At 30.9% G+C, this 27,077-nt stretch overlaps 1 protein-coding gene across 6 annotated transcripts in view; it reads left to right on the top strand.

Annotated features, from left to right (window-relative positions):
- Nucleotides 1–6,707: 6,707 nt before the first annotated feature.
- LOC143045566 (uncharacterized) overlaps nucleotides 6,708–27,077 on the top strand; it is a 58,464-nt gene continuing 38,094 nt past the window's right edge. For all 6 annotated transcript variants that reach the window (XM_076218163.1, XM_076218164.1, XM_076218165.1 and 3 more), the window contains exons 1-2: nucleotides 6,708–6,854; nucleotides 9,062–9,402. In XM_076218163.1, the coding sequence (XP_076074278.1) occupies nucleotides 9,177–9,402 (226 nt within the window). In that variant the 5' untranslated portion in view covers nucleotides 6,708–6,854; nucleotides 9,062–9,176. The remainder of the gene's footprint in view (nucleotides 6,855–9,061; nucleotides 9,403–27,077) is intronic.

Here is a 27,077-nt window from a genome sequence, read left to right as displayed (position 1 = left end):
AATATTTTAGCATGATGAATTTCTTGACTAAAAGCAGAATAAAAATATCGAATTTGATTCATTTAAAATTTTTTTTTTAGAATTTTCATACGCCTGGTAATACAACATTTAGTGAAGTTTATCTAGTTAACCAGGTTCAGCCAACCATTTTTGCTTCAAATGTTCTGTACCAAGTCAGGAATATGGCAGTTGTTTTCATGGCAAATAGTTCGTTTCTATGTATTTTGGAGTTTGTTTTTGTTGCACTTCAGTGTTCCTGTTGTTCTCTTGTTTTCCTCTTGTAGTTGATGTGTTTCCCCTCGGGTTTAGTTTGTAACCCAGTTGTTTCTCTCAATCGATTGTTGACTTTAGAACAGCGGTATACTACTATTGCACTTATTTATATACCAAGTTTCGTAGTAGTTTAATAAACAGTTCTCTTTTCGTCTTTTTATTCAAAATCTTTTGACTCCGTTTCCATCTCATATTCTCTTTCATTTCCATTCACTGCAAACAAATAAACAACAGATAGGGCAAACGTCGTTTATGAGACAGTAACCTAAAAAAAACCACCAGATTAGAATATAGATCTGATTTTCCCGTATCTAGATGTCACAAAAAATCTAATTAACTAACATTGTCAATCCCGAGTGATTTTTTTTGATTTTTTTTAAGTGAATGTCGACATTATTCTATTCAAGGTGTAAGTGAGTGTAATATGGGTGACAAAATAAATATCACCAACACAAAATTATCGTAAAGACAAATCCCTGGCTTTCAAAATGTTTGGTTTTGAATGTTCCTTGTGAAGGCTAATCATGCAAAGCGATTTGGCAAACGTACCGAAATAATAAAGAGCCATTTTTATTATTGCGCAAAGAAAAGCAACACAACAGATGTGCCTTTCGACATTAGTTCAAGAGACATGTACGTAAACTGGTTGTGTGATGTTTATGCGAGGGAGATTAATTTTACTGTAAAGTCCATTTTTTATAACATCCTTTCGGTGTGGCTCGGTATTAATCCATCCCACTATTGTCTTATTGTGCTGTGATCGTTTGTTGTAGTCTTGTCTTTCATGTTTGCTTATGTGCTTTGTTTATATGCCATATTGTTTTGCTTTGTTGATATAGTTGTCTGTTTTATAGTGATTAAGATTTCTTTCCCTTTAATGTCTGTTTGTTTTGGTCGCTAATTATTGTTAATATAATGGAATTTCATGCGACTGTCATACAGTAAAAGGTTTGGCTATCTATAAAACCAGGTTTATTCCACTATTTTCTACACAAGGAAATGCCTGTATCAATATTAGAATATCATAGGGGTTTTCCCCATCCGTTTGACGAGTTCTTTTGATTTTGCAATTTGTTTTTTTGTTTGAATTTTCTTGAAATTTAATTCGGTATTTTTTTTTTTACATTCTACTTTTTATTACAACTGTACATCCATCATTTGAAAATAATTATATGTTATCACATTGTTCTGTTAATCCATTAAAACGGTGATAAAGCTTATGCGTCCAAAACTTTCATCGAGTTCCTTTTAGTTTTTCTAATAATAGTTATAGTAATAAAAAATGTGTATTTTAATTAATTTTCCACATGCTATTTAATGTTGGTTGAAAATTTGATCCTTGTTTTACCAGAAAACAAATAAAACCTTCCATTTATATATACTTAGCAAATATGAAATATATCAATTAATTAAAAAATTAACTTTAATTGCATGACAGAAGTGCCGAGTTGAAATAGCGAGATTTTTTGCCAGCAAAGTAATAAAGCAAAGTGTAGCATATATATTTTTAATGTCACAATGACATAACAAAAAGAAAGTGACAATAAAAGATTCCGAACTGCATGGTTGACGAATTGTTAGAACTAAGATATATATTTTGTTTGGTCTCATTGAAATACAATTGTGGAATCAAAAACCAGAATCCAAGCACAATGCGCAAAATGAACCTGCGTAAAGATGGTAAAGATACGAGAAATGTTACATTCAGACAGCGACATAGATTTAGACAAACTGAAACTAGGATTGACGAATATAAAAAAAAAATAATGAACATGTGTACTTAACATTGTTTAAAACGAGCTGCCATCAAAACATTAGGTTCTACGGAATAAATAGACTATCCCTTATTGCATATTGTCTTCATTTTTGTCATAAAATGATTTTCAAACAATACGCCTTGAGTTACTTATAGCAAATGGTTAATTCATATCGAAGTCCTAGCCCTGGTGTTTTGGCGACTTGTTTTAAATATTGTGTGCTGCGTTCAAATTTCAAAGACTAATCTTCCCAAAAAATTTATTATTTGGCTTCTGACGATTTTTATCTCGAGAGGATACCTGTCATGGGTGAATAGCACATATCCTTGGTTTTTATCTTAGGTGTAAGGTCCATGGTGAAGGTTTTTTCAGCTTTACGTGTCGTGCGCACTCAGAGTTCAAATAGAAACTATGGCATATATTATACTTGTGTTCTAAAGGCACTTGTCTCTTAATTGTTTTCCCTCATATACCTTTACGATATTAAGGTACATAGGATTTTTTTCAGAGACAAGTTTCTGTGTAGCGTTCATGCATTACGTGACCTTGGTGACTGTATCAAGGACATCTACGAGTACCATGCATGAATACCAACTCAATTATGCTTATAGAGTATTTGTATGCTCATTACAACAGAAGACTATCTGTTCCACCTAAGAGACGTTCCTATGGAACCTTTGTGATAATAGTACAATGATATCTGTTAACTTTTGGAATAAATGTTCCATATCCTTTATTTCTGAAGGTTCAAATATTTCTTCAAGAGTAAATAATATTTTAGAATATTTTTTATGAATTTTGAACTAATATCATAAACGAGCTTCTATGTTCCATAACAATACAACAAGTCATAAATGAGCTTCTATGTTCCATAACAATACAACAAGTATCGAAAGTGCGTTGATTTCATTGAAAATCATTATACAGTAGTTTATTTATTTATCTTATTTTAACATTTGTTTAATGAGACTACAAAAATACCGTTATATCAAAAGATTGCTTCAAAATGTAAAAAAGTATATGTTCACGATAATCTCAAAATGAGACCCATATATATATATCTAACATGTATCTGATGATAATATTCCGGGCACTATTGTTTAACATGCCCCTGTATTAAATCATGAAAACTAATAAATTCTCCTGATAATGATTTCATTATAAAACTGATTAATAGCCAGATGTTGTCACAACTATTGATTTGTTTTAACATATTTTGTTTTGAATAAAGTGAAAAACCAATTTTTCGTGACAAGTTTCGACGTTTTCATTACCTGTTAAATTTATTAGATGGATGTATGCATGTGTTGTCGGTATTTTTCAAATCGTTTACATTGCCTATAGAAAGTTTTTAACTATCATTTTCATTTTTTTACATATGTAAACCTCAAGATGTAAACATTATCAAGATTTTTGTAAACTCTCTGCAATATAAAGCTTTTAGTGTGTATATTCTACATATGTATAACCTTCATGTGCTGAATAGACTATATGGAACATTCGTCTTATAATGAAATTCCAAAGTTCAGATCACCCCGACTTCGAGGTTTTCATGTAATTTCTTTTGCTTATTTATTGAGCGTGCGTACTTCACCCTAAAACACAAATAATTTGTGCAATACCTTCTGCGGAATATGTCATTGCATTCAAATGAGATGACTGCAGTGATACATCCTATTGCCATCCTGGTCTTTCTCAGTAAAAGAGGTGTAATAGAATTTCCTGTGCTTCAAAAGTTAACATGATATTTGCTGTTGTTTAATACCTATCATTGTTATTTTTCTTATATGTGTTATTGAAATAACGGTTTTCTGTCTTTTCAATGTGTTTTTGTATATAAAGTTATTGTTTTGGGGTTGTCGAGACGGGTTGCGTCTCGCCGCTGACACATAGAACATACAGGACCAGTGAAAACAATGACCAATCCAGCAAAATAAAGGCGACTTCAACAAAATTCGTTTTTATTATTAAAATGAAGTAATTATTTACGTTCAAAACAATATGCTCCAGTATTTTAAACTATTGTTAAGAGTATAATTTTTAGATAAGCAAAATACATGTAGACTGCTCCATTTTCTATCTAATTTGTTCGACAAATTCGGTGTTATAATTAAATTTTGTATCACAGCAAAAACTATGAAAAGAATTTGATAAACAACATGTTTGAACTACATTTTTGTATATTGGATTACTGTTCAAATTCGTAAGGCATCGATTAGAAAATCATTTGAAAGACTTAATAAGCAAGTCATGATATGGGTTATGTAAGCAACTTCTGTGCCATTTGGTCTCCTGTGAAGAGATTCTCATTGGCATCCATACCACATCTTCTTTTTTTATATTTATCAACACAACTCGAGTTAGCTGTAATATAGGGAAGGCAATGTCTGTTATCTAGTACAATGTTAGTGGCTACCTTATACATTTTTTTTCTCTAAATGCAGTTTCAAACAAATATTCATGTGCAACAGATACAATGTCTTTCCCATAGATATATTATTCAAAAATAGATTGTACTTTATAGGTCGAACTTGAGGTCGAACTTAACCCAAATATTAATAGATAGAAGGAAAATATAACTAGGTTATGTCAGCATAAGTCGCTGTAAAAAATAAACACACTCTAAATACCATTAAAAAAACCACACAAGGCATATCCTTGTTAGTGTGCAACTATCTCAAATGATGAATATTTTCAAAGTTTAGAACATTTTGAAATATTTATATGATAATGAAATGGTTCCTATTTGTAAAAAAAAATATGTCTATAGAATATTTTTTCTTGTTTTTATATCCAGTATAAATCTAAGTCACTTAAAATTGCCTCTGTCAAAATAAAGATTATTTAGGACTCATCTTCGCACTTTTCATTATCAACTATGAAGTATTAAGGGAGCTACCATTTGATTTTTAGGGGGAGGGGGGGGGGGCTAAGATGAAATTTGAAAAAAGAGGCAGGACAGGAATTTTGAGTTAAAAAAAAGGCAGGATGAGACACTTGCAAAAAAAAGCAGGACGACAATTTAGATAAAAAAAAGTCAGGATAAACTAAAAGAAAAAAGGCAGGACCGAACAGAGTGTAAAATAAAAAGGCAGGACAGAGATTACAGCTAAAAAAAATGCAGGACAAACTTTTCATCCTAGCCCCCCCCCCCCCCCCCCTAAAAATCAAATGGTAGCTCCCTAAACCTGATATGTATCAGAAAATATCAAATTATTCCTTATTTTTAAAACTGTTTAAGAAATGAATACTCATTTTGAGAATATATGTCATTTTTGGTCGGTCGTGATCGGTCAGATTTTTTGTAGATTGACACACAAGGGGGAAAAATAAATAAGGATAGCCATGGGCCGCTTTATGGTTAAAATATGGATGCAAATTAATACATATGCCAAAATTAACCAATATTACCAACATATGAGAGGACTGATTTTTTACATAATGACATTTTCTCATGATAAATGCAAAAATGAGATTTCATACAATTTTGTTCTAAATGCACAACATTTCTTTAAAAATATGGATAGCATACTCAGCAGAGAATTATTAAATTCTGTAAAAAATATTTACGGCATATCCAAGAAGTAAATTGGAAGTAAAAACAACGGGGTTGTCCTCTGAGAACCACTTCTGTCCAGTCTTCAAATGTATTCCAATTATAATATTGCTACCTGCATGACCTCAACACATTGAAACTGTTGCTTTGAATGTTGAAACAAAAAACTTTTGACTGAAAATTGTATGTCTGTCTGTGGGAAGGCATCAACTATATATAAAATATAATTAAATCAGTTGAATAAACATTTTATTTATCAAATATAAACGCGATGGCTTACCTGGTTTAAAGATTGACTAAATTAAAAAATATCCAACGCATTTAAATAATAGTACACAATTTATAACATATCACAATAGGAAATATCCATTCGTATGTAAATAGCCAAGATTATAGACGAATTAATCTCAGTTATGAACGTAGTCTACCTCATAAATGTGTCCTAAATATTTTAGCGGTAAAGTGTTTGTGTTGCCTACGGCTCATATCAAAGTCCAAATACACATCAAGGAAATCCACACACAGTCATGCTTGTCACGGACATTCATTAAATTTCCACTCGAGTTTCATTTCTTTCTCCATTATTTGGCAACTTAATACGTCCGTCTCTGGCGTTATTGAATGTGAAAACAGATTATGGGGAAGCCGACATGTTGAACAGATGTGTATTCAGGCATTGAGTAGTCGATTGCATACACGTGATAAAATCTAAATAGAATACGTTTCTATATCCCCATTCTATAAAAAGCCGTTTGAAAGTAGGTAAATAAGGTCGCGATAAGGATAGATACGGTACGGTTACTTTACTTTGAGCCAGTCATTCATTCTGCAGACATTTAAATCGAATAATTATACTCAATGATTGAACTGGGATTAAAAATACCGAAAGAAGATAATAAATTTTAAAAGAAAAAAATGTATACGAGCTAGTTAGCCTGATTTTACCTCGCAATTTTTTCACCACTCCCTGTATCCGTAATAATGACAGTTATGTTTGTTTACTTGGGAACCGAGAAACGATTTTCAGCAGGACATGAAAGATAAGTATGTCCACAGGGTTTTAAAATTCAACCAATGAAATTTCTGTTTGCTCGGCTCTGGATAGACAACCACACACTAACAATATCTCAATGTGTCTTGTTCAACAAACCGCGGCGAACGACGATGATAAAATCAGTATCGCGGAGGAATAGCGCCGTTAAATGTTGGAATATTTTACATTATGAGATTTTTACATATTTTGTTTTTCCTTAATAAATAAATTGAAGGTAAGACTTTCATTTTACGTACAATATCCCCCTTAGAAAAAAAAACACGTGTCGTCAACAAAACAGGCGCAATACCTGTTAAAATACATAAGCAAAAGTTCTACTTAAATCTGTCCTGTAATTTCAAAATAATTTTAAACAATTTCAAAATATTTTTATACACTATGATACAATGTGACAACTACAAGGAAGAAACAAAAACAATATTTTTCGACTCTCTACGGGTTAATATTATGAATACAAGAATAAAATTGTATAAAATTCAACACTATAAACATTCCAGAACAGACCATTCTATTTATTAATATTTTCATATGAGGAAAGTTCAAACTTGAACGCAGAAATATTTATGATGTACATTTGATAACGAGAGAACAATTGACATTTGGTTTTGATGTCTTTCCCCAACAGTGTTGTCTCCATCATTTTTGGGGTGCTTCGGCTGCTCTGATGTGTTCTGTGTATCTTTATTAGTTTTTTCGTAATATTTATTATGGTCATATTGTTATTCAAAATCTAAGATTTATAAATACTTTATTTACTAATTGGTATTTATTTTTTTTTTTTTTTTATTTTTTCAATTAAATGTTTCGATGTGTGTTTTTTCCCCATCTTTTGAAACGTTTGAAAATGTGCTACAGACAAATTTTATCATGAAAATTCTGTTGTAAAATTCAGTCACACGTAAGCCTGGTGTGTTGCATTGAAAAATATATGTAAACTGTTTTATTTATTATTTCCCTCTGAGGACAATAAAATCCTTTACATAATTACGTCCGTCGATAAATCTTACACCTTCAAAATTGATAATTTTCCAGTTTTCCTACAAAAGGTGTGTGGCTAGTGGAAAAACCTCAAACATATGTTTTCAAAACCTTTTCTGTTTGATTTTTTCCTGAAAATTCCTATTTTCTTCTCTGTACTAAATTAAACCCTTTTCTGTTTCCTTTAATATTCCCAATCTTGATACCACATACACTGTATTTATAAAAAAAGTAATTTTTATAACTAGATTTTTGTTCATTAATATTCGTCTTTATAACTAGACCAGAGTATCTTTATGTCATTTGATACAGATTTTATTGAAAAATTACATTTTATTCAATAATACACAATACAAAAAGGTTGTTACGGAGAATACAATTTTAAGTTGCGTCCCATATTTTACCGGTATAGATTTGATCGTTTCTTAAATTAATTTTAACCCTCATAAACAAATTTACCATAAAGATCGCACGACAAAGGAAACAAAATTCGAATACAAACAATTTAAAATTTTGTAATAAACACATGATAAAACTAAAATTTCCACCAAATCAATAAAGCCTATGTGTAAGTATTGGGTGGAAATTAGTTCACAATTTATTTATAGAAATGATTATGAACTTGTTTATAGCACTTGCACAGTTCGGTTTTTATCTGTTCTAAATGCTTCAGTGACTTCGACCTAATGATAACTTTTACACCAAGATGGCAGAAAAATCAGTACTTATACAAGAGAATGTACACACATGATGCATGAATTTTGAGCAAAGATGATTATATAAACAGCATTAAGATAAACGAGTTTTCAAGGGCAAACGTAGGCAAACCATCGAAGCAACATAGTTTTATACACTCCTTGTAGAAAAAAGCTAGATTGTTTTTGTACACTTAAGTCACTAGATAATGAATGAAGTGTTTTTCTCTGTTTTAAGTTAACTATTTAGAGATATAATGTGTAAGAGACTTCACTTGGAATGGAGTTCCAATTCCAGCATATCAAATCTACGTTGTTTTTGTACACTTAACTCATGAGTTAATGAATGAATTGTTTGTAAATTATTTAGAGAGACTGTTTTTCTCTGTTTTAAGGTAACTTTTGATAGATATAATGTGTAAGAGCTCGTTTTTCTCTGTTTTAAGGTAACTATTTAGAGATATAATTTGTAAGAGACTGTTTTTCTCTGTTTTAAGGTAACTATTTAGATATATAATGTTTTTCTCTGTTTTAAGGTAACTATTTAGAGATATAATGTGTAATAAACTGTTTTTCTATGTTTGAAGATAACTTTTGATAGATATAATGTGTAAGAGCCCGTTTTTCTCTGTTTTAAGGTAACTATTTAGAGATATAATGTGTAAGAAACTGTTTTTCTCTGTTTTAAGGTAACTATTTAGAGATTTAGAGAAATTATGTGTAAAAGTCTGTTTTTCTCTGTTTAAAGGTAACTATTCAGTGATATAATGTGTAAGAGACTTTACTTGGAATGGAGTTCCAATTCCAGGAGAACAAAGGATATCAATGTAGTGTATTATTAGTGATTATGCAAAACAATAACGATGGATGCACCGTTAGATTTCCGATTAGATAGAAATAGAATTCTTCCGAATGGATTACCCTCTGGATCTTTTGGTAATTATGAATCTGCCTTTGCTGAAGGCAGTCGAGTTTCAGCACTTAACAGAAGTGCCTCTGGATCAATCCCGGACCTGGCACGTATTGGAACACCAGCATCGCTAAGCCAGTTTCCCAGTCGATATTTTCACCATTCTGTAGGAGCTCAGGGTAAGTGAAATTACAATCACGTTTCCTCTAATATCTGTTTGACATGTCTAATTGTAAATCCAATATAACACAAATACATGAAGTTTCCGCTCATCAAAATAATGACAAGAGTTGTTTTTTAGGAATCCGACACTGTACAGCTGTTTGAAAGAGGCTATGAAATAATGAATGTTTTTCTTTTGTTCAGAATAATTAGAAAATTCAAGTACATTATGAAGTTTTACAGCCTTTTTCTGCTGTGTGTATACTTATACAAGTACAGAGCTGTGTACACTAACACACGTACAGAATTATTTAAAAGAATGTAAAATTCTAAAAACAGTAGAAAAAAATCCGAATTGGTTTCTCACTGGAATTCAGGTTACACTGCGTAAATAGTTTTGAAAGTTCATTGTCATCTTTTTGACATTTTTTGTTAATATACGTTGATGTGCAAAAGTTGTCTTATTTGTTGTATGTAGTTAATTTGCTGGTGTACTCTTGCCATTACTGAAATTTTAAAAATACACCAACTTTTTGATAAAAAGAAAAACCCGTGTAATTTTTAAAAAAACAATGCTATCATTTATCTGGCTTTATAATATATTCTCAAGGAACATCAAAAACTGTATCCTGCTACTAAAACATTTGAGAGTTGATTTATGTTCCCCTGTTTTCAGACTTGAACATTTATCTTTTAGAGCGTTCTTAAACAATGGTTTCATTTATCTAGTTTTATATTTCTAAGGAACATCAAAAACTTTATTCTGCTATTTAAAACATTGAAAAGTTGATTTTTCCCAGAGTAAAAATATTTACTTTTCAGCTTTAACGTTTATTTTTTTTGGTGTGTTCGGGAAACAATTGATTTTATTTATCTCGTTTTCTATTTCTAAGGAACATCAAAACTTTATCCTGCTACTAAGATCATTCGAAAGTTGATTTTGCTCAGAGTGAAATTATTTGCTTTCTGGCTTTGAGGAAGAAAATTTGGCGAATTTTTATTAGTGGATTTTTGTGTTGATAATAAAATATATCATTAATGATAAACTTCCTTGTCGATCTATCATTTCACATGTTAATATGGACCGTATTTCAAGAAACATTCTTTTAATGTATGGTAGCAAGAGAACGAACTTGATGTCATGAAAAAAATAATATTGAAATAAAGATTTTGAATTTTTATACATTTGTTTTAAATGTATGTTGTAACTTGTAAATGTTGTGTGTGATATAACCATTTTAACCTGCGTGTTTCCGTAAGGTAGCGTTCATTTTTGTGCCTATAAAGAAGCCTTATTAGACATTTTCTGAAATTTTGTTTTTGTAAGTATTTCAAACAATATGTACATACCAAACATCATCTTCTCTGGTTTGTTTCGGGTACTGTTTGTCAGAATGCTTGCGAATAAAATAAAATTGTGTTGATTATGTGTTTATAAATATATTCATACGAAAATTGATTTTTATTATCTAAAAGTAGTCATGGTAGTAAAAGTTTTCTATCTATTTATCTTAACTTTGTCTTCATTCTTCATGTTATTTTTTTCTAAAGTTTACCGGAAGATTGCTTTATGCATATTATATTCATTTTTGTATATATCTATTTATTTATACTTATAATTTTAAACCCTTTAAAACAAATTTGAAAGCTATTTCAGTTTTAGTAATCGCTTCAACATACATTGGACAAAGGGATGCAACGAAATTACTAAGCTTTGGTTTTCTAGCATGTATACTGCTATATATATGATTACGATTATGTTTTACCAAATTATATGAGCATCAGTTTACGCATATGAGTTTCAGATTTTTTTTTTACTTTTTTATTTATTGGAAGAAACATGATCAATTTTACTACATTTATTTCTCCAAAAGGCTCTGCATTTCAAAAATATTCCCAGATCTTTACTGAAAAAAATATTTTAGGACTTCTGCCAACATTGCATCATATTTCTGAACATTTTAGTGTAAAGTTGTTTAAAATTATTTTAGATGGCTCTAACGTCATTTTATAGATTTTCGTTTACTTTCAATATTTATCTAAACATTTATACTAGGAGGAAATTCGAAACTTGGATTTTAAAGTCCATACAAATAAAATAATGTATGGTGATCCAGATTCAAATTAATTCTTTCTGGTTACGAGTATTCTAAAGCGTCAAAATTTGTAAAGCATGCAAACTTTGCATTTATTGTTAAAATATATATCGACAACAACGTGTCCCTAAATAACGTCTTGATTTTACAGATATATTGGGGGAAATGTTGAACAAATCTCTTACTTGGAATATTGAAGCTCCGCTGGCTATTGCTTACATCAACTAAAATCATGTTAAATTTGACTGTTTGAATCAAATGCAAAAAAAAAAGGGTCAAAAATGGCTTGCTCAGTCTTGTGAAAGAACGGTGTGTTTCTTTTGTTATTTTTTTTTTTTATTTTTTTTTATTGTTTTAACTTTATTATGCTGAAAACTTGTACTACAACTTTGTGCAAAGCTAGTATCCAATAAATTTATAACATGTATAACCTGATGGTATTCACCAAAGGCTAAAATATTTACAGTCATGTGTATAACTGAAAAAAACTACTCGTCTATCATTGAAGCATTTTATGTAAATCCTTTTTTATGCAAAACTGTTAAATGATCCATACATTAGTACTTAAAGAAAAAATTGGGTGCGCCTGAGAACTTGGCGTTATTGACATTACCATGTAGATGGGTTTTTTTTTTGCTAAATTAACCGGAATTTTCTTGGTATCACTTGTCCTTTACAGATCATTATCACTTCCCTCTTATATGATTAGACTTTTGAAAATTTGTTTAGAGTGGAGAGTGACCAGATACAAATACTAAGACTCTAAATGTGTATCCTGTCATTCATCGTTATTATTTTTGTTAGAATATAAGCTCCTGACATCATAAACGGGTTTTCGCAATAAATCTTATCTGTTATTATTACATATATACTAGTATACAAATGATATATTTATGCATTCAGATTGATGTAACATTTTTTAAATATTTTAGAAATTTGTAAATGTCATTGGAAGTATTTCATGGATTTTGTAACAAATTTGTCTCAGTTTGTGCGTCACATGAAATTTTCTTAGGTTTTAGCCGTTTTAATTTCATTATTTTTTGTACATTTATAAATTCTTCTCCAAGCAACAACAAAAAAGGAAAGAAGAAAAATAACTAGACTATATTAAAAAGAAAAAACATAATTGTCGTGTGATTTTTAAACGGAGAATAAATTCTGTAAGGAAAAATGTGACTTCTTGAATTGGTTAAGCTTTATGAAAGATGATACAAACATAACGGTAATCATGATTAATTTGACGGATTTTAAATAAATTAGTTTGCATAATTTTTTCAGCTAAACGATAATTATTTGTTATGTCCCGGATCTAGCAGTTTAATGTGTTATTACTGTACCGCAGCAAAAACACTAACGCATATCTGTCATGATGTGATAAATGACCAGTCAGTTTTGTAAATAAAACTTCTCTTGTTGGTTTGAGATGGCGCGTTGATCAATTTTTATTTGATATTAAATGTGTTGCAGAAACTCAGCAAAACAAAGGAAAATGCTCAGAAAAATACACAAAATTCAAAACTTGGATTATTTATTTTTAGTATGATCAACACTCTTCGTACTATTTTCTATAACGATATTAACAATTGAAAAATGTATTATAAAAATGTTCGCTGGAACCTGTACTTATATATATATATCGGCATAGGCGAAACTGATCACCATAAACACACACACCGCATCGTGATTTGCACACCAATGATATTGCAAAAATTGTGCAATAGAGAAAATGTAAAGCCAAGGCATGTAGTAGATTTTGTCACATGAACAAATATTTAAAACAACAAGATATAAATGGATTACTCCAGACATTTAATAAACTTTATTTCTTCTGTGAAAAAGGCCGGAGTCGTTAACCTCTCTATACTTTGTATACATATACCTAAATTGGCAACTTCCTTTTCACTAGAACATTCCAAGTCATTCGATGTATTGCACTTAGAAAATAATGATTATAAAAAGAAAAACGGAAACGCTTTATCCTCAAATTATTTTTATTTTCTCTTTTATTTCACGTTACATTCCCCTAAATATTCTTGATACTATGAGAATATATTTAATGAGATAGAAACCCAAAATAACATGCATGCTAAAATACAAGACATCTCGAGGCCAATAACAGACAAATGGTCATAAATTGAATATTAACATAAGTTTTTTTTTAATTTTATTTATTTATTGATTTTTCATTGGGATATATTCAATGCAAACTAATAAGGACACATTAAATCAGTTATATAAATTCTGGCTCTTATATATATATATATAGAGAGAGAGAGAGTCATAATTAGCCGGAATAAAAATGATGAAGTATTTACATCAATGCAAGAACGACACATCTCAATTATAGGTATATTTATTTTATACTTGGGGATAGAGAGTCGCAAGTGCTGTTTTCATTTGCATGTATGTAATACAATTTGCCCGTTTTATATCTCGCAGTTTGTTAAAATATATCACATTTTGATTAGATTATACGTTAATACGTGTGACATTGTCCATGTAAGAACACGGTTATACAATAGAGAAGACATTTTATTGATTTAATTTATTGGATATTTTTTTTTAATTATCGCAACTTAGTATCGCAAGAGTCTTGAAATTAAAACAATATAATGTAATGCTGCGAATGAGAAATTAATCATTTCCTTTGGGGAATATGTTAAGAATGTGTTTATTTCAATCAGAAGTAAATGTTGTTGAAGTCGAATTTCTGTTAACCGGAAACACAACGAAAAATATATCCATAGGCTGAAAAATTTAAGGTGCCTGCCCAGTTTGACAATACTGGAAACGACCTGAGTTAACATTCATAGATTTGTTCTCTAGACCTGTGAAACATATATACTTCAAATGGCTGGAATTTCCTCTTCAGTGGAAAAGACGAAGTGTAAGCTGCAGTTGTCGCTTTACGTATCTATGCAGATACACATTTTTGTATAAATATACCATGGCACATGTTATACGGATATCGCATGAAGAGCAGGATCTTACCCTTCCTGAGTAATTGAGATCTAATTCGGTTTTAAGTGGGGCTTGTTGTTCAGTCTTAATGATTGTTCAGTCTTATTGTTTTGGTCTTTTAATGTATGATTGTATCTGGATCTCTTACCATATAGATATATACGTAAAAGGAAAATCATTAAAAATTAAACTTATAACGTCATCCAATTAACAAATAGCAATGACAATACGGACCGGAGGTCAACAAGAAACATACTGCCTGATTTAAAGTAGGCCGTTTAAAATATGACATGATATACTGACACAAATGGAGTTCTTATTTTACCGTCTCTCTTTGAAACAATACAGAAATATTTTAGAAGAAGCGAATTGTATAGTTAATATAATATTTATATATTAGCTAGAAAATGGCATATAAAATACACTTGTCCGTATTTAGATAATTTTTTTTATATATACTTTGTGTAAATTTGATGTGGAAATCATCGTTTTCCAGTGGAGACGGGAAGGTGGCAACCTATCCCGAGATCGGAAAGGTCTTGTCATCTCTGCAGCTCAAGAGATATTGGCGATGAATTTCACTACATTTTGTCATGCAATTTTTTTAACATTGAAAGAGAAAAATATTTACCACATTATGGTAAACAAAATGCTCACATTATTAAATTTAAAAATGTATTCTCATCTGAAAATGTTGTAGAACTAGAAAAATTGTGTAGATTTATACGATACATATCATTGAAAGTCTGTCCTCTTGGGTAGAGGAACTGTAATAATATTATAACGTTATTTATTTTCACACATGCGAAACAAAATATGTATTATATATGAAATGTTATTTTCTCTGTAGCTATGTACTAGTTTATGAGAATAAAATCATTCATTCATTCAGAGCTCTGATACAGTAAATTTAATAGACATAACTGTACTGTAATTTTTAAAAGATAATAATGTGTATGGCTCTGTGGACTAAAAGACACTGCCAATACAAACAAGTCCACAGTGTTGTTTAAAAAAAAACCAAATAAGTTCAACTGTAATATTTGTCGTTGGATATAACCGGAACCATGCATCAATCAATCTACATAGATACGGATGTGAATGTCTCTATAGTAAAAGGCCATCTGGATATTTTTAATCGTTGCTTGAATTTAATATGAGAATCTTATCCTTCAAGTACCCACCCCTGCGATAAAGACATTTCTGTTTTTGTCTTTACTGGGGAACGAAATCTGTTTTATCAAGTTCATAGCGATGTATGTTAGCGTCTCTTTTCTAGTTCGTGATTATTGATTAGTTCAAGGTTATTGATTAGTTCAAGGTCATTCCAAATCAAACCGTTTATTGTTAAATCATTGTAAGATTTTATTCTTATGTTTTCCATGATTTTCATCGTAGAAGTAATTGAAGGAATTTGGGAGTGAAACAAAATTTAAACTGTAAATACTACATAGTTTGTATTTTATAATTGTAATCCCTGCATTGTGTAATTTTTTAATTTTCAAAACGTGTACAGCCATGACATCCTCCCAGATCATACAAGTCAAGCATGATGGGATATTTAACCCTTTTTCAGTTTGCATATACTTTCAGTGCTGATAAAGCCATCTGACCGAATTTCTGCGGAAATGGCATTTTGATACACTATGATACATCTACGGTCCTTAAAGACATATAGTTTCTATAAATAGAATAAAAGACAAATCATATTAAATGATACATTTGAAATACATTTAATATGAATTTATTTCTCGTATTGTTGATGACAAAAACTGTAAATCATTGCTGTCTCCGTTGCATTATACAGAAATTTGAAATTAATTTAATAAAATTCTTAAAATTAACTAAAAGCCAAGTTCTACACAGGGATCCCCTTTAAAAGCATGGTTTATGACACATTAACTATGTCTATCACCTTAATTTGAAATTAAAGAACTTGACGAAAAGAAAATAACAAATATATCAAAAGGACGAATTGATTCCAAACTGAAAGGAAATAATTGAGGAAGTATAGGACCAATTTCCACTGAATGTGTTTCACTCGCTGGATCAAAAGCTAAAATTCGTCAAATCCGACTTAGATTTGAATATTAAAGAGTCTATATTATACGCTTAAATCATGTTTAAACAATATTTTTCACATTTCTATAAAATCTCAATTTTACTCAGCACTTTTTGTGTTTGAAGGCATTTTGATATAAAATTGCAACACGTTTTTTGTTAGATATATTTCGATTGACGTCTCTAACCAAAATGATCAATTTGTATCCGATAGACAATATAGTTGATATATAGCTTTACTTCCAACATGATTTTGGCTATGTTAGGAATGTTAATTTCAAAAACATTTGCCAAAGGTATCATAATTTATAAAATTCAAAGTACAACCATATTTGAAGTTAAGATTGAATTATGAAAATTGTCTTGATGTGAAATAAATGCCCTACCTCTTTTAAGGACTTAATGTCCACAACCTCCATCAAACATGGCATTCGCTGCTATTTACGTAAACGACCTATATTAAAGGGGTTTAGTAAACCTACTAAGCAATCAATAGTTGACTGACACATGCAGAGTCAAGTAAAAGTTTGAATAGATAAAAAATAATTTATTTTACAATGATTTATTTAAATTTTAAATGCAATCTGTCCAAACCATATTGTAGCATGACCTTGGGAGCGATTTGCACCATTAGCATCGTGGATGTCTACGCGTAAAATATACACCAAATATCCTGCTATTTATTCATGTATCCTCATTTCATGAATTGAAGTACCCATTTCTGTGAAAACGAATCGAGTATTTGAAAGATTATGTTAAAAGGACGCCCAGATTACCGAACTGGAATATTTTCTTGTTTCATTTTATATAAAATATGGTTAGATAAACTGTGTAAACAAGACCATGGAGTACGGTAAAAATAGTTTCCGTGTTGCAGCATTCTAATAAAATAAACTGCCAATTTTTATTCAGGCACCAGATGCGCATTTCGACAGTTCATGTAGTCGTTTAAGTTTGTTCGAGCACCTAAAACAAACTTTGAAGAGCTGATAAAACCAGAGGACCGAAAGTAATTCCAAAACAGAACATTTGATTTACAACATAATCAAAAACTATATCATATTACACAATTGTCACAATTGGCTTTTTTTGTGTATTTCTTTTTCGTTGTCGAGTTTTTTCTATATATGTTTTTGATTGTTTTTTCGGTTGTCGAATTTCTCCCTCTTAGTGTGTATGAGTGTTTTTCGTTGTCGAGTTTCAGTGCATTTTTGTAAGAATGTTTTCGTTGACAAGTTTCTATGTATTTGTGTACAAGGGTTTTTCGTTGTCGAGATTCTGTGTATTTATATACGAGGACTTCTCGTTGTCGAGTTTCTATGTATTTGTGTACGATTGGGTTTTCGTTTACGATTTTTCTGTGTATTATTTTTTCTGTGGTTTTAAATGAAATTTAGGGATATGATATTTTTATATGACTATTCAGTAACATGACTTGGCAGACAGTTTAGGACACATCCGATAAACCAATACCAATTTTTTTTCTTCTGCCGTTGCTTTTATTTTGTTTGTAATATGAAGTGATCATTGTTGGAGCTTATTGCGTTAATAAAGTAAACAGAAACTGTTTATGACAGGTTCACAAATTCATACACTGTTATTTATTTTGGACGATTTATTTCCATATAAAATAAATCTAGCAGAATGATTGGCACTTAAAAATCAAATTTTATGAAGAAGAAAAAAATGTGTGTCAATTGCGCATTATCAGACATGCATTATGTCGCTATTGTCAAGTTAAATGAAAACACAATGATCACATTGAGCGTTAGGTTCAATAAATACTGCATGAAATCTGATAATTAGAAGATTGGTGATGATTTGAGCAGACGACATTGATACATTCTATACGGAGACATCGGATACTTATTGTTCACACTTTATTTGACGCAATTTTGGTTATATAAGACATATGTGGTGGTTGTATGGTACGTTTTTTTTTAATTGGGATTTATTGAATATTCTACCAAGCATATCTATAACCGTAGAAACGTTGTTGTTGTCTGTTTGGTTGTCGGTGGTTGTTTATCTCAACCCTCTGATACTGTTGACTGTATAATCATAGAGGTCAGTTTTTATTATACGACCCCAAAAAAATTTTGGGTTCGTATAATGGTATGATGTCGTCGTCTGCGTCGTCGTCGTCCGAAGACACTTTGGTTTCCGGATAATAACTTTAGTTTAAGGGAATAGATCTTAATGAATTTTTTTCAGAAGGTTCAATACCACAAAAGGAAGGTTGGGGATGATGGTCCGAACCGTTTAGGAATTAGGGGCCCAAAAGGGGCCAAAACAAGCATTTTTCTAGTTTCAGGATAATAACTGGTTTACCAGTATTTCAATTGCTCTGAAAGTATACTGCAATGTTTAAAATCACAAGTAGAAGGTTTGGATTAATTTAAGGGGTTATGGGGCCAAAGTTTAGGAATTAAGGGCCAAAAGGGGCCAAAACAAGCATTTTTCTAGTTTTCTAGTGTAATAGCATGGAGCTCTCTGAAATTGTACCACAATGTACCATATAACAAAGGGAGGCTGGGATTAAGTTTTGGGTTAATTGCCCAAAATATGTAGGAATTAAGGGCCAAAAAAGGGCCAAAAAGAAGCATGTTTCTAGTTTCCAAACAATCATGACAATAACTATGGATCTCTCTGAAATCGTATTACAAGGTTAAATATTACAAAGGAAAGCATGTGATTGATTTGAAGGGTTATTGCTCCAAGGGGGGGTTTCAATAAATTGGGGGGGGGGGGGGATCTCAGTTTACCATTTTTTTAAGGGATTTTTTTTTTCAACAGTTTTCAAATTTCAAATTTTGAAAAGTTTCAATAAGAAATATTCAATTGCACAGTATTGTGCAATAGATGTGTTAGATCTTGAACCACATTAATTTTGTGGCAAAAACCTATATTATGTCAAAAATTTGATCACAATCAAAATTCAGACGGTATCAAGCTTGAATATTGTGACCAAATTTGCCCCAACTGTTCAGGGTTCGACCACTGGGGTCGTATAAAGCTGCGCCCTGCGGAGCACCTGGTTAGTGGAAGAAGCCGGACTTTAGGAACAAGTATTAACTGACCCAAAATAAAAAAATCTCATTTTTCCAATATTGTGTTTAAAATTAGAAAATTGCAAATTTTAAAATGATTAAAAAGAAGGACGATACAACTTTAGTATTTTATTTTTAAACAATGCAAGCATAAAAAATCCTTTGAAACGAGTTTTTTTAATCCAAATTCCCCCGTGGGTTAAAATTGTCATTCTTTACCATAGCAGATGTAACAACTGACGTCAGACGGCAGCTATAAAATAAGTTATTAAAACTCCAAGTTACTTGATAATAGTTTTTATTTGTACAATCTTCATAACCTACCTTCACATGCTATTTTCCATATTCAGTACAAAAATCATTACACTTGATCTTATTTCATGTCTAATCCTTCATCAAGAATAAGGCGAATATATAAAGCGCAAAACACAACAGCACCTCTATACGGGATGTCGGTAATCTCTTCCTTAGATCTTTATTGTAAGATCACAAGTACTTTCTTCACATGAAAACAAGCAAATATAACAGCTATTGGTGGCTATTCACATGGTTAAAGTTATGGAAGACATAAATTCACCTTACAATAGATGTGTAGAAATTGCCTTCTCCAATATATTACCTTGTATCATTCTGTACCAGTCCTGATCGATGAAAAAAAAACGCCATGTTGAATACTAGCAAATTATATATAGTTAACTCAACAATTATATTCATAAATGTAAATAATTTATCAATGCGGATGTCATTGAAAAACAATAAAGTTTACACAGAGAACAATTTATTGGATCAAGGTTTAATTGACCATGTAAAAAAAATCGATGAATAACTGACCTCTCAGTCAACGATGATATACTTAGCAGAAGAGACTGAAATGAGTATCATTCATATTGGATTTGTGACTGCTTATTTTATTTATCGAAAACAAATATTCATTCAAATGAACGTCTTGAATTCAGTGACTTGCAGGTTTAAAAAGTTTACTTGTAGTCGTAAGAAAAATTATAAAATACAATATTCTATTGTCCAGAAAACAGTAGAGGCAAGGAGAATTTGTTCTCAAAATGAACGATGTCGTAAATTAAGTGGATTATACCCCGCGTCTCCTCATTAACTGCTATATACATACTTTTATGAAGAAAAAAAACCTTTATGAATTAGTCTTCGTTTTTAGCAATAAACTCTAATTTGTTTAAGGACATGCAGCAGTTCAGCATTTTACGACTTTCTTCGAAATTGATGGAATTTTTGTGGGAGGAGAGATAATTAAATGATTTATTGCTCTATATATACAGTTGGTATTTGTGGTTAACGTGTTCCGATATCTTCTCTCTTACCCCATATGGTATTTACTGACCCCTTATATCTCGTATTAGGTCACTAACACACCATGCAACTAATATTATATATATATAAATTTGTTTTACGTGCACACGTATAAAAATTGCGGTTTTTATCCAACGCAATCATAGGTTTGAACGTAGTTTTCAATTTAGACTCGTTTATATTTTTTCGTTTGGGCTTGTATCATATTTTCCCTCCGGTTTATATGATCCGTTCATCCTATATTGACTCTTAAAATTCAAGAGTCTATCTAAAAATGAGGGTACATTTTATATGGCCTTCCAAATACCGTTTTGATCCCTAAGATCACTGAAGAGAGACATTTATTTTTGTCTGGTGTATAAAAAAAATATTAACACCTTATGTTTGTGGCATAACATCGTGGCCACAAGTTAATTGTTTTCTGTTTAGTATTAAATTTATATTAAGATCCAATTTGTTACATCTTGTGATCAATTGTATTTGGCAATGTCCAATGGCAGTCAGCAGGGTTAAAGAACATCAGTTGTTCGACCTGTTAGTCAAATGCGTTTTGTTTAAATATACTTCTTCACTTTTTTGTCTTTTGGAAAATGTTGTTTGTGTTGTATTTAGACCTTTCTACAACGAAATTTGTTTTACATGCACACGTATAAAAATTGCGGTTTTTATCCAACGCAATCATAGGTTTGAACGTAGTTTTCAATTTAGACTCGTATAAAGTGGCATTTCAAAACAGAAACAACAAAAAAGAACTATGCCTTGTGTTGCTAAAAAGAAGTTTCCCCACATTTTTATCAAAATGAAGCCTCAATAGTCGAGATGCTGGTTTTTTTTTTTTTTAAACTAGACAACCATGCAAGATTTTACAGTCATCAGTATTGTTTTATCTTTATTGACTCTCACGTTAATTTTGCATTAATAATTATTGCTATACATCATATGTATGAAATAAGTTTAAATACGCCCTAGAACGTGTATACATGCAATTAATACCATACTCATTTACTCAAAAAATGTATCGTTCATTTCCACAACATGATAGAGGACATTTGCGTTGGAAACCATTTTAAAAATTTAAATCTGCTTTCATGTACATGAATATTGTTAAAAGTTGTTTTTCTCAGTGAAGGCGGATAAAATGAAGACAAATTGAACTAAACATCAAACATATGCTTCATCATTATCTATTTGTGGCTGAAGTATATAATTATGCATACCTTGCTCAGACTTCAACTGAATTATCTGCAAGCCCGCATGTACTGTGTGTCTACACCAGGGTTTCTTTTGTTTTAAACTAACCTTTTGACAGATAGGGTAAAATCAAAAATGGCTTCATATTAGAATGTCTTATGCTTTAAGGCTTGTATATTTTCGCTGTCGAACCTAGTTGGATTTAAAAAAAATTTACACAATCAGTCTCGGACAAAACTGTTAGTCTTAGTGTATAATTCCTCTGATATTGTCTGCACATTTTGGACGATTATTTATTTTTAGTTCAGTCATTTATTAAAGAAAAATAAATATATACTTATTTAACCATAAAAACATGCAAGATCGCATATGCAATATGAAGTAAAATCACTTATTTGAAAGCTTTATAATAACATATTTTTACTAGTTATAAATTTGCCAAGAAAGTGATTTCAACCATATTAGGAAGTCTATGTTCACCGATACTGGAAAAAATGTGAATTTAAAAATATAACATTATTAAATATTGTTGTACCACTAACCGTTGACCTACTTGGAAGCTTGCCAGGACTTAATCTTTATCGTCTGTCAAAAACTGATCAATTGTGATTCCTTAAGATAAATAAAACGTGTAAAAAGGGTTCTTTAACAAACTATTTAAATTTCTACAACAAAAAAGCTTTTCCGTCGAACTATTTAATAAGATACAAAAGATACAGGTTTTCACTTCGAAGTTTTTATTAGAAAGGATGATAATTTGATTCAATTTAAGGTCAGATAAATTACAAATTGAAAGTATCAACGAGATGATTATTTATACTTGTTCATCTCGCATGATTACTGGTCATATAATTTTTTATATACACAATACAAGACATATATCTTTTTCCTGGGTGTCCAGCTTTATCTCCAAATGGTTGGTCTACACACTACCTTTTACTTATCTTTCGATGTAACGACGTAAATAAGAATGTGTGATCTCCAATTGTTTTCTCCATACTACATTGTATTATCACAGACGAAAATGGCTAAAATGAATGTAGGAAAATACGTAAAATACTGAGCAGAAATCTAATATTTCTAATATTTAATAGATTCTTAAAAGTAGCTTGAAATGTCGAATATACATATAAAAATCTTATTTATCTGGAACCGTAGCGTTTAAAGATAAAATAAAATTTGTTTAACATGTAACATAACTATTATTGAAGATACACTATGTTCGGAACATATTCAGTATTGTTAACAATTAAGTAAACCATCTTATTTGATAGAACCGCATGATTTTCAGTGTTGAATTCATCTATGAACATGGGTACAACTATGAAGCTCAATTGCTACATATTTGTTACATATATATCAAAATGTACATGTAGTACAGTGTTAGAAATCTTTGACCTAATTCTGTGAACATTTTGTACAACCGTGTAGCTCAATTGTTATATCATTCAAAAGCTGGAGCAGCATGTTCTTTAGAAATAACACAGCTCTTCATTACTGATGGACTAAGTCTGAGGACAACAGTAAAAAACATGGTACAACTTCCGTGCATGCGCATAACATGTGTTTCGTGTTTCTTGGATAACCTCCATCAGGTATTCTCGTGCATGACAAATAGTTTCAAAAGCCAAAAATATGTAACGTTTGAGGGCATTATAATTAAAATATATTTTAAGAACAGACAAATAGCGTTTATGATGAATTTTTCCCGGAATGTTTATGGTAAAGTCTGCATAGATTTGGAAGAAAATAAATACGATGACAAAAAAATGTAGCATACAATTTGTGACATCCAGATGTATATATGTAATATATTACACTTTATAAGGAACGATTTCAGCAATAACTATAGAATGAAGCGCGAATTACTTACAAAACCATTCGGTAGATAAAAATTCCTATATAGTTTGCATACAGATATAAATTGTGTATAATATAGTACACACCCTGTATATATAGGTTGTATTTTTGTGGTTTTTAAGATTTTAATCCAAGTTTCAAAACTGTCTTAGACCATGAAAGCAGTGCGGTTAACCAGGCATTCTGCAAAATATTATTTAAGTATTAAATTATACCTTTTAAGCAAGTTTAAATTTACTTTGTGTTTGATTATAATTCAATTTATTATACAATTTTTCTATTGTAAGAAATGAAAATGAAAGTTAAATTATAATTGACATACACATAAACTCTTTCCCCTCTCGTGGGACGTCAGTATTTACCAATCTTTATATGAATATAGAATTTTCAGACAGTAACTATATATCTATAATACGCAATTATGATATTGAATGGGAATAGATTATTCAAGGTCAAAGTTCAGATACATATATTCTTTACCAGGATACAGGCATAGATTGTTATAAATATTTACATGAGACAGTACAACATTTGTTGTCCTATGCGAGTACACCCTAGCTACAACAATGCATTGTCAATATATAGTATCATGGGAATTATGTTCTTTTTCATATTTTAAATGACTGGAATATATTATACAACATGTATATATTTGATTTGGCCCCATTAGATATGTTCAGTATGTACCGTTGAAAAGTTCGTTAACGAGCAAAAAACGCACGATATGTATTTGTATGTATAGAACTAAAGTATTCAATCATACACTCCTGATACGCGCGTCTCAAATAATTTAGTAATGTATCTCGTCACTCTATCATGAAAGCACTGCATTTTTTTTTCTTTCTTTTTTTTTTTGAATGAGGGATACTTCATATTTTTATTATGTTTATTAAAAAAAAATGATTGTATACGCATGCTGCATTCTTTCAAGTGGCACTTAAACTCCCCTTTGTTTCCACAGAAACAATCACTTTTGTTTGAGAACCTTGCTTTTGCTTAGTCTTGCTTTATTCTGTATATTGCGCGTTCCGAATTCTACCTTTACTCCTAGTGTTAAGTGTTATGATATTTTAAAATGTTATAATATAACAGTACATCTTAGATAGAATCTTATCAGTGATGACTTATATACTATACTTAATTTGAAGTGGGATGTATACAGCTTAAGTTTTAGAGGATGTTGTTACTATTTTCTCTTGTGTTTGTTATTTTTTCACCTTACTCGTCCTCTTGTCGTTTTTATTCAGTTTCTGTCTAACCTACTCCGTACTCAAGTTATACTACGATCAGTATACATAACTCATCTGGCGGAGAGAGTTGTCGTCTAATCCTGTAGTTCAGTCTTGTATTATCTCACACTATATGCTTTCCGCCATTTCGGGAAATGAAAAAAATGACAAAACCGAAATTATCTAAAATTAATTAAAGGTTACAAGTGCGAAGAAATATATACATAACATCTTCATGCCTTATATATCATGTACTGTAGTACTCCGCTAGATTAAAGCTGACGAGGAAAGGTAACACACGGCCAGCAAAAGCTCTTTTATTGAGAGCCCAGGTGGTCGTGTGGTCTAGCGGGACGGCTGCAGTGCAGGCGATTTGGTGTCACGATATCACAGTAGCATGGGTTCGAATCCCGGCGAGGGAAGAACCAAAAATTTGCGAAAGCAAATTTACAGATCTAACATTGTTGGGTTGATGTTTAGACGAGTTGTATATACATTATGTACACAGCCATGTATCACCATCATTGATGGCGATCCGATGGATACATCTGTTGTAGAGTTGTCACTGACTCAGACATACTTATATATATATATATATATATATATAGTTGTATAGAATTATCCAGCATACAAGGAAACTTAACATACATTTTGTTGTCGTATAGTTTTAGCAAATATTTAACCCGTTTAATAAGTTTCATCGTATCAGCACTCAAACGCTTATTTCAAGTCATCCTATTTTCTGACTGTATAATTACAGAACGATAAATATTGTCCGAGTGCGCTTAATGTAAAAAAACTGTGACTTGTTTATATATAAAAAAAAAAATTATACGATATATACAACTAAGCGTAGTTAACAATGAAATGTTTATGACCAACATGTATTCTACTGTCAAGTGTTTTGTAAAATTTGTAACGTTTTACCAAGGACGTAGTTATAAATCCTTGGTTTTATGCCTAATGTACTGGGGTACAAATTTATAAACATCATGATATAAATATTAGGTTAAACTGCTATTTTAATTTCCAGCTTTACTAAAGTACAATAGTACGTTAGTATTGCTTTCTGAAGTCAATTTTGTAAGAGAATTTGTTATTTTTTGTCAGTTTGGAAAGTCGTCGCAAATCGTTTTGTGAATAAACAAAACATATTCTACCATACTCTTTGGTAAATAATGAACTACATTTTTTTACATGAATAAGGCCGTTAGTTTTCTCGTTTGAATTGTTTTACATTGTCTTATCGGGGCCTTTTATAGCTGACTATGCGGTATGGGCTTTGCTCATTGTTGAAGGCCGTACGGTGACCTATAGTTGTTAATGTCTGTGTCATCTTGGTCTTTTGTGGATAGTTGTCTCATTGGCAATAATACCACATCTTCTTTTTTAGACATTTTCTACTTTGAACAATTTTTTTTTATATTTGGTATATCTATCTACTTTGTACAAAATTAATTGTTGGTAAAATAAAACGTTGATTCACCGAGGTACCATAGTGTTTTTATGAAATATTATGATAAGATTAAGTAATATATAATCAAGTTATTGATGTTTAACCCTTTCATTTACACATAATCCCTCAAGTCGTTATTGATTTGACAAATTACCAATGGATGGACAATGCTGTCTGTCACTAATAGTATATACTCGTTCTATTTCACTTGTTATAATAAATTCATAAACGTTGTGCGACAAGATTACGCCTCGATATACTCTTGACTCATTTATGCGACTTCGTGTACATGAATATGTATTATAGAAATTGTAGATATAAAAGCAATCTACAATTTGTAACAATTCAAAGTTTAACATGCAACATAGTCATTATACAAATTATGATAAGTCATACCCACCACACATCACAGATGATTAATGACTTCGATAATTATCAGAAGCTTAGAGCGTGTCCTCAAGG

This window comes from Mytilus galloprovincialis, chromosome 9 (assembly GCF_965363235.1).
Source record: "Mytilus galloprovincialis chromosome 9, xbMytGall1.hap1.1, whole genome shotgun sequence".
In the NCBI taxonomy this organism is placed as follows: Eukaryota; Metazoa; Mollusca; class Bivalvia; order Mytilida; family Mytilidae; genus Mytilus; species Mytilus galloprovincialis.
This window is presented reverse-complemented; position numbering and strand designations above follow the sequence as displayed.